The sequence below is a fragment of the Physeter macrocephalus genome, unplaced genomic scaffold (assembly GCF_002837175.3).
Source record: "Physeter macrocephalus isolate SW-GA unplaced genomic scaffold, ASM283717v5 random_1, whole genome shotgun sequence".
NCBI classification, from domain to species: domain Eukaryota; kingdom Metazoa; phylum Chordata; class Mammalia; order Artiodactyla; family Physeteridae; genus Physeter; species Physeter macrocephalus.
The window spans coordinates 259,333-268,012 of record NW_021145287.1 but is presented as its reverse complement, the minus strand read 5'-3'; the positions used below and the strand labels follow the sequence as shown (position 1 = coordinate 268,012).

The 8,680-nt window shown below is 59.7% G+C and overlaps 3 protein-coding genes across 15 annotated transcripts in view; all 3 read right to left on the bottom strand.

The window, feature by feature from the left end:
* Positions 1–1,030, bottom strand: part of EHBP1L1 (EH domain binding protein 1 like 1) — a 16,177-nt gene extending 15,147 nt beyond the window's left edge. For 8 of the 12 annotated variants that reach the window (XM_028482996.2, XM_028482997.2, XM_028482998.2 and 5 more), the window contains exon 1: positions 714–1,029. In XM_028482996.2, coding sequence (XP_028338797.1) covers positions 714–817 — 104 coding nt within the window. In that variant the 5' untranslated portion in view covers positions 818–1,029. Of the gene's footprint in view, positions 1–713 lie in introns of all 12 variants that reach the window. The other 4 variants (XR_003678011.2, XM_028483002.2, XM_007128182.4 and 1 more) reach the window with 4 other exon arrangements.
* A 2,012-nt stretch (positions 1,031–3,042) lies between these two features.
* FAM89B (family with sequence similarity 89 member B) lies at positions 3,043–5,447 on the bottom strand. Its single transcript, XM_007128176.3, has 2 exons — positions 4,269–5,447; positions 3,043–3,871 (listed from the first exon to the last, which is right to left on the bottom strand). The coding sequence occupies exons 1-2, from the start codon at positions 4,566–4,568 to the stop codon at positions 3,593–3,595; spliced, it is 579 nt and encodes a 192-aa protein (XP_007128238.1). The 5' UTR covers positions 4,569–5,447; the 3' UTR covers positions 3,043–3,592.
* ZNRD2 (zinc ribbon domain containing 2) lies at positions 5,447–6,827 on the bottom strand. 2 transcript variants are annotated; one of them, XM_007128177.4, is made up of 4 exons: positions 6,687–6,827; positions 6,439–6,590; positions 6,222–6,306; positions 5,447–5,825 (listed from the first exon to the last, which is right to left on the bottom strand). In XM_007128177.4, the coding sequence occupies exons 1-4, from the start codon at positions 6,703–6,705 to the stop codon at positions 5,482–5,484; spliced, it is 600 nt and encodes a 199-aa protein (XP_007128239.1). In that variant the 5' UTR covers positions 6,706–6,827; the 3' UTR covers positions 5,447–5,481. The 2 variants fall into 2 exon arrangements, with proteins under 2 accessions (XP_007128239.1, XP_023989127.1); XM_024133359.3 differs by having other exon boundaries at positions 6,439–6,720.
* Positions 6,828–8,680: the final 1,853 nt, after the last annotated feature.

The following is an 8,680-nucleotide window of genomic DNA, read 5'->3' as shown; positions in this document are numbered from 1 at the left end:
GAAATGTGAACGAGGTGCCCCGGGTCCTTTGACAGTCTGGGCTGGGAGGTCCTGCACCCCCTTACCTATCTCCCCCCACCCCACCACCTTGCCTTCCCCCGGCTCTCTCCTCCACGACCGACCCACAACCTCCTCAGTCCTCAGGCCCTTTTAAGCTGCTCCCCGCCTCCCTCCCCATCCCTCCCAGCGCTCAGTTTCCCCTTTTAAGGATATTGTGGAGACGGATCCAGCCTCCCAGCGCCCACTCCGGCTGAAGGGGCGGGTGGTTCCTCTGGTTCAACAAATAGGCAGCGGAGGAAGGGGCAGCATCCTTGTTCTGAGCTGGACTAGGGCCATGGTGTTTGCTGTCCCAGCCCCTCCGTCCGAAGACTGACAAAACTTGCTCCCTTTTCTGATGCCACCTTGAACCATCCCTCTGGCCAAAACCAGGAGGCCTCCCTTCCCCCAGCCCTGAGTGCAGCTGAGGCAAGTGTGGGCCCAGACAGATGCCCAGGCCTGCAAGCCCTGACCTCCACTCCCCAAAGGCTGCCCACACCCTCAGCTCTGGGGATGCCACAAGCTGCATTGGCACTTCTCTGTGCCTGGGTCACCAGGGCCTAAGCTGGGGTAGGCGGCCTCTTTGGTCACTGGACTGGGGGCGGGGTTCTCAGGCCCCCAAGGCCGATGGGGTCCCAGCCAGTCTGGGGAGTCCCCCAGGCCTCCCTCCCACTCACCATTTCTTGGTGCACTCCACCACCAGCTCGTGGTAACAGGCCACAAACTGGAACTTGGCGGCCCGCTTGCCCACGCGCTGCAAGCGCTTCCACACCGAGGTCATGGCCCTGCCGCCACCGCCGTCCGTTCCTCAGACCCGGAGCTCCCGCTGGCCCGCGATCGCTGGCCTGGCCCAGGTCCCCATGGCCTTCGGGCTCCTATCGGCGCCGCCCGCCCCGTCCGTGGGGAGGGGTCCGAGGCGCGGGACCCGGAGCCGCTCTTGCCGCCGCCGCCCCTGGGGCCCGCTGGGTGGCCCGGCTGCGTCGGCGGGGTCGTCTGGGGCGCGTCGTGTAGCTGGAGCGCTGAGCGGCGAGCGCGACGTTTCCTGGAGCTGCACCCCCGTCGGAAGGCGGGCGGGGCTCCGGCGGGGGGCGGGGGCCGGGGCGAGAGCGCGAGGGCGGGGCGGCCCGGCTTCCGGGGCCTCGCGCGGGAGGGAGAGCGAGGGGCGAGGGGGACGCCTGGACCGCAGCGCCCGCTTTGTTGCGCGCCGAGGCGGTGTGGAGGCGCGGGCCGGGTCGGGGGCGCGCGGGCCAGGGCAGGGAGCCACCAGCAATTGGTGCCGCCCTCGCCAGCGCTGCCCCGGCCGCCTCCCTTCCTGACCGCAGCCCTGGGAGGTACGTACTGGTGGCCCCATTTCACAGGCTGGAGAAAGAGAGACCCAGAAAGGAGAAGAAACGTGAAGGATGACAGTGCGCTGAGCCAGAGCCAACTGGCCTCAACACTGGGGAGAGGCAGACTCCTGCTGCCACCAACGTATTAACCAGAGCAGGAAGGAGCAGGGTCAGGGGCCAACCCGGGTGGCCCTACCTGTGGGCAGCACCCGCTTGCCAGTTTCAGAACCTGACTCTCCAGCTGTCAAGTGGGAAGGGAGTCCCAACATCCCACAAGCAGATGACTTCCAACAAGCGTGTGACCTTGGGCAAAGTACTACCGCTCTGAGCCTCAGTTTTCACCTCGGTGAAATAGGGATAATTATAGTTCCATCTTTTACATCATTGAGAATGAAACCTTGGAAAGCATTTAGTGTAGAACTTGGCCGATTTTGCCGGTCTTACTAAACGAAATCCGTTATCATGGACGGAAAAGAGTGTGTGTTTACTCTCCCTCCCCTGGGAAGCCTGCCCCGGGGCGTTAACCGCTCTGTTCACACCTAGATTAGAGAGCCCTTATCGCCAGCCCGCCGGGCTGCCTGCTCGGTAATGAGCCGCTGCAGGTGTCAGGCGCAGAGTTACGAGAACTGCCATAGAGCAGCACATCAGCCTGTTCTGTCTGCCAGTGTGAACGCTCTGCTAGGTTTGTGAATGGACAGAAGCCTGGTCCTTGATAAATACTCGGTTTGAACAGGACGTCTGATCTGCCAGGAGTGTCAGCTGAGTTGTGTCCAGGAGGCATGGGAACGAGCAGCCGGTAAGCCTAAGTGCGCAACTTTGAGGTCCTCTCCAGAGTCTCTTCCTTTCAGGAAGCTGTGGGGTATTGTGTGTGTGGAAGCCTTAGCACCCACCATTCGCAAATGTTCAGGCTTCTTTGGGGGAGGGGAGGGAACCTGACACCGGGTTTAGCTCCTTAGACCCAGCATCGCGGTTCTCCGTTTCCTCTGTAAGAGAAAGCCTTTTACATGCAACCCTGAAGGTCCCAGGTCTGTTGAGGGGAAGCCAGGCATAGAATGCGGGTGTCGGCGCCGCTGGGAGTCTCACGCATCCAAGCCCAGAGGCTTGCCCCCATCTCCCCTCCGGGGCTTGTCTGGCCTCTGGGGAGGTCTGGAGCCCTGCGACTTCGCCCCCCTTCTGCCTCTGCAACTCTTCCCTCCCGCCCATAGGTCACTCACTCGTCCCAGGCCCTTCCAGGAGGCACCCTCCCCTCCCTCGCCTAGGGCCCCTCGGCCCGGCCCGCCAGCCCGGGCCCACCCATTTCCTGTGCCGCCCCAACCCCGCCCCTACTCGGGGTGGAAAGTTTCTCTCCTCGAGAAGGGCGGCTCCTTCTCTTTCCTCCCCGGCCGGCCAGGAAAGCCCAAAGCGAGTGGGGAGGGGGGTTGAGCTCCAGGCCTCTGGCCAGAGAGGGGAAGTGACTCGCCCGCACTCACACAACCAACCGCGGGACCAAGCTGGGGCAGCTTGGAACGATCGGCAGATCGGCGACTCTGCCCGGGGAGCGAGGGTTCGCACCCTGCCACCGCCGAGCCTCTTCCAACTCGGGGTCTCGGGCACCACCTGCTGGCGGAGCGCGGGGCAGCACTTGCCAGAACCACCGCTTATCTTCCCGCCCCTGAGCCAGGCAGTCAGAACGCAACAATGCTGAGACAGTTATTTATTTATCTATGCGCCCAGGAGGCTGGCCCCTAAACTTAAATATCCAGCGCGGAGCCTTGGCCCTCCCGGCCGTGGGTGGTTCCGGAATGGGTCCTGGAGAGCCCCTGTCTAGGGCCGTGGAACCCAGGGACCAGAGGTGGGATGCCCCTGAGCCAGCAGCTGCCAATAGCAGCAAAAGGTGAAGAGACAGGAGCCAGGCACTCATCCCAGTCCCAGAGATGCCAAGGGGAGTGCTAGATGCTTTGGACCCCACCGCCAGACTGAAGGTCGGCCAAGCTGAAGTACACACGTGGGAGAAGTGGAGGTCCAGTGCCATGGGCAGAGGCTGTAGCCCAGGTACCTGCCCCAGTGCCAGCTAACCCAAGACAGGAGAGAGAGGGTAGGCAGTTTTGCCCCCAAGGGGCCCAGGCCTTGCCCTCCTCCTGTGAGGTGAGGTGGTATGGGGGAAAGCAGGCACTATAGTCTGAATACTTGCTGAGGGGTGAGTTTCTGAGCCTTTTGCATGGGTGCATGCCCCCCACCACCCTCGCTCTTCAGAGGCTGATGTGGAAGGCATCCTGCAGCCACTGGTCTCGGGCATTGTGCGTCTGGGGCACAGTGAGGGGTGGCGGGTCTGGGGGCAGGCTAGCATCAGGAGGCTCGTCATCATCAGAAAGGCCAGCATCAGGTGGGTAGGAACTGTCTGAGTGCAGGGAGGATGACAGGTCCTGGCACAGGCTCAAGTCTTGGCACAGGTGCTTATAGTCCTGGATCGACTCATACAGGCCCCACAGCTGGCACAGCAGGGACATGTCCAGCTGCCGCAGGCCCACCTGCAAAAGACTGAGAGTGGGCTGGGGTTGGGGTCGAAGCCACCGCCCTAGCCAATCTTCCCAAGCACAGGTTTTTGTGGACATCAGATGCCATCTACAAGCTTTGAATCTTTAGGCAAGTCACTGACCCCTACCTGCAGGATGGGGACAACATTTATCTAGCAGAATAGAATGAAATAACACTAGTAAGGCATTAACAAATACATGGCAACTATTACCATAAACGGTAATTATAATTATTGTTACCATATCCCCTCTGACCCAACTGGCTTCTGCCGATCCTCTAGACGCAGACAGCGCGTTGCCTTATGTGCTCCGCCCCGCCCCAGGACCCTCAAGCTCGGCGGCAGCCCCCATCACCCCGCAACGCCCAGCTGACCGAGGCAGGGCTACTCACCATCTCCTTGCGCAGCGCCGCTAGCGCCGAGTCCAGGTTAACAGGGCGACGCGGGCCAGGGGGACCCGCGGCAGTTCCCGCGTTGGCGGCGCCGGCGGCGTTACGGGGCCCGTCCGGTACGCGGGCGGCCCGGCTCAGCTCATCGTGGATGCGGCTGCGCTGGCTGTAGACGCGCTCCAGCTCCCTCCACGAGCCCCCGCTCGCGTTGAGAAGACCGCTGAGGCCGCGCGGTAACGGCGGGAGACCGGTCAGGGCGCAGCCCGCGCCGCCCGGCGCCTCGGCCGAAGGCAGCCCATTCATGGCCGGACCGGCGGAGGAGGATGCCGCCTCCTTCCCTCCAACGCTCCGCCCGGGCCGCCGCCCGCAGGCCCCGCACCCCGTGGCCCCGCCAGCCGAGCCCAGCCGCCGCCCGCAGGGAGTGCTTTGTTCCTACCCGATTCCTCCGACTCCGCCCCCTGCCCACCCCTCCGTGTGGGCAGGGCCTCTCTTAAAAGGGCAACGGCTGATGTGACCACGTTGCCCCAGGTCACAGAGAGCAGAGAACAGGCAATTGGCCACCAATAGAAGGGGAGCAAGAAAAAGGGGTGAAGGAAGAGGGCAAAAGCGGAGCGTGCGGTTCTTTCGCGGTTCTCCACCCCCCCACACAACACTTTAATTATTTATTCTGCCTTACTATAACTCTCAAAGATCTAAAAGGGGGGGGGTGGTCAGGAGACTGAGGGTAAGTCCATAATTGATCCCTAATTGACTGACACCCTGTCAGTATCTGAGTACCTGGTCTGGGCCTGAGGTGGGATAGGATGATGGTGTCGGGATGCTCGGGGGAAGGAGGGGAAGCTACCAAGGGGACTGGAACCCCAAATCTCACTCAAGGGTGGGGAATGAGCACTGGATGGCTGAGGAGGTTGCAGGGTTCCTTTAGAGATCCAGGCCTTCTGTTTCCGCTTCTGAGGAGGCTGTGGCCTCCTCATCAGAATAAGAGTATCACATAGTCCTCTCCCGCCTCATCCTTTGAGTGGGGAAACTGAGCAGAAACAAGCCCAACTCATCTCTCAGGGCATCAAGGAGATCAGACTGTGATAGCATGAGAGGCCAAAAGTAGGAAAAAGACGAGCAGAGCTGGGGCTTACATGCACACTCAGAACCAAGAAAAGAACAAATCACACAAGAGGAACAGCTGTTTTTCTACAGGGATTTTCTCAGGAGGGGTTCTTTAGTGTTGCAGCTGCTGCAGGCTGCGCAGAGCTTCAGCACAAGCCCGGATAAGGCTACACAGCTGGATGCTAGTCTCCAGGGAGGTGCTAGAGCCCAGCTCAGCTGAGGCCCAGGTCAGTTTCTGCAGGAGAGCCTCTTGTGTGCAGGCCACGACATCTGCATTGGGAGGCACAGCAGGAGGGGGCGGCCCCTGGACTGCCTTGAGCCCTGCTGCAGCTCCCTCACAGTGCTCTGGACGGGGTACTGGGGGCTGAGGGGCAGGCCGAGAGCCCACGGTGGGCTCCGAAGCAGAGGCGAGCTGGTGCTCCCGAGCTTGGGAGAGGGCAGCCTGGGCATTCAGAGCTACAAGAGGAAAAAGCCAGTGGAATGGTCAGGATACCTGGCTCACCTCAGCCCTGAGCCACTTCCCTACTCTTTACTGTTTTGCGCTCTCTCTAGTTGAGATGTCTCCCCTGCCCCAGTATAAGGCAATTTATCCATCTTCTTCTTTGTATCAGAGTTATTTATGCCCTTGCTTCATCTCTCTCATCAGAACTATGCCTAATAAGCTCAGACTCTCCATGATCTCTGGCACACGGTAGGTGCTTAGTGCTCTTACTGAATGAATGGTCCTTTCTAGAGCTGAAAGGAGAAAGCAACTCACCCCCGCCTCAGCCACAAATACCACTGTCACCTCCCACCTACTGTTCCTGAGCCTCTATCACCACACTTCTTCACCAAGCACACTTGACCCCTCACCCGGATTATCTTTATCCACGTCTGAGTCGAGCTCCTGGCAAGCCACGCAGTAGATTTTCCGCTGTTTGTCTTGGAGGAGGATCGTCTAGGGGCCAGAAAGCACACGGGGCAGGGGTGAGACGCCGGGCGATGGGGTCCAGAGGGGAGCGCTGGTCAATGGCCGTGTGGCCTGGTCCGCGGCCCCATCCTGGATCCCACGCCCCGAGTCTCTCCTCACCCCGCAGTCCGCGCACGTCTCGCCCAGCATGCGGTAACCACGCAGCAGGTAGTCGCCCATGAGCCGGGAAATGCGATCCTGCCGCTCCCGCCGCGCTTGCAGCACCTTCGTCTCCGCTTCGGTCGGGGGCTCCCAGGAAAAGTCGTCGACTTCTGGGGGAAGAGAGGTACAAGGGACCGGGGGGTCTTGCCGAAGCAGGCTGCATCCCGCAACCCGCCGCCACAGACCCCCGCAGCCCAAGTCCTCACCAGATCCGTTCAGGGCCATGTTGCCGTTGTCGCCGCTAGACTCACCGGAAGTGACGCACAAGCAGCGCGCCTTCCGCTTGGCTCCGCCCCCTCCGTGTGGGGCCGAAGATGAGGGCGGAAATGACGCCCTGTGTGCTCCGACGTCGCCATGCCCAGAGTGGGGTGTGTCTGCCGCAGACTAGACCCTGTCCCATTGGTGCACTCCTCGGTGTGAGCCTGTGGACAAAAACTTTCGACTGGCCAGGCCTCAGGAGGGGCGTCTCCGTGATAATGCCGCTCAAAGTCACAGGACCCAGAAGTGGCTTCGCAGAGTCGCTCTTCCTGCCCGCCGCGGAGGGAGGGGACCAGTCGGCTTGAGAAATCTCCGCTGGCCTCCGCCTTCCCTAGAGTTTCCCTTTCCGCACTGGCAGGACCCGGGGCAGGCGGGGCAGTGGCAACATCACAACACCCTTGATAATAACAAACGGCCCCTTTACGCGTGTGTGGAGCCTCCTGGGGCCTCAGTGCTTCTCACTTCAACTGGCAAGGCAGGCCAGGCGGCGATCGTTCTCGCTGCCTTTCAGCTTATTTCAGGACCCCACCCCTTCTGCACGTTCGGTGTTCCAGTCTGCCCACCCCCTATCTTCCCCACCCAAAGGCCTGGGACTGATGCAAAGTCAGCCCCTAAGAAGACATTTTGTTTTGTTGAAGTTTGAACCCTTGAAAAGCCAGCTGACCGCGGGGTGGGGGGGTGGAAATCGCTGTGCTGGGCATGCGCGGTTTCGGTTCCAGCCGCAACTGAGTGATACATGCTGGAGGGTGGGGATGAGGGGTTTATTACACATGCCTGTGACCGTTATGCTCTTCTTGAGTGGGTTGCTGTTAAAATTACTAGTGCTCCCTGACCATTGGCCTTGGTGGGTTTTTTTTTTTCTCTTTGTTCTTTTTCCATACACCTCCTCTCCCTTAGTAGGTTTGAAGAAGCCAGGTGGAGCAGGCAGCAGTCCCCAGATGTGCAGCCTGCAGTGCCTCAAGGCAATACACCAGGGCAGTGGAGAAGGAGCTAGGACTTAGACTCCCGTAATCCCATCGACAATCTCCTTCTCTGACTGGCGGCACATGCTTTCAGTTTTACCTGAAGATAGAGTACCCTCCTCCTGGCCCCATCTTCCTCCTACATAGACTCCCTGGAACTTACATTTTCTGACCCTTCCTGCCTCCCGCTTCCTTGAAGAGCCCTGTGCTCCACGTCACTCGGTCCATCTACCAGCAGCCTCTTGGGCAGCAGTGTACCTGACTCAGGGCCTGACGCCAGGTCAGTTCTGCCAAACTGACTATAGGGACTCTTGGACTGTAGCCTATACGCACAGACCCTCCAGGTCCCTACTATCTTCGGCTCCCAGCACGCCCCACCCCCCACCGAATTCCTCAATGCACGCTTCTGTGTCATCATAATGGCCAATATCCACTCAGCAGCTTATCCTGTCTGACACCAACTAATATCCTTACACTCATCCTCCCATTTACTCCCTTTCATTTATTCCTCATGACAACTACTCTCTTCTGGGTGGGGTTTGGGAGTGGAAAGGTAGCCTCACAGTCCAGGTCTGCCCCACTGTAACAAGCAATGACTCATCCTGACGTGCAGCAACAAAGACCCAATGCAGCCAAAAAAAAAGACTCATCCTGGGAGTACAGAAGTTTCCACCTCCTTTCAGGCAGCATTTACAGAGATGCACACACATATTAAACATGAATGGAGGGAAATTCACTACTTCTATGGACAAGAAACTAGATGAATCATTAGAACTTTGCTGGCTCACTTGGGATAGGAGGGGCAGGGCATGTGATGCTTGGTAAGGAAGAATGACAACAGCTGGGTCATCTTACAGCTCAGCCCTTTCTACAGGCTATCACGCGAATCTTATATCTATTCGGAGATGACAGTAAAAGGTCTCAGTTTTTCCCCCCTAATGGGTCTTGGCTGCTATAAGGGAGCTTTGTCCCTCTTCTGG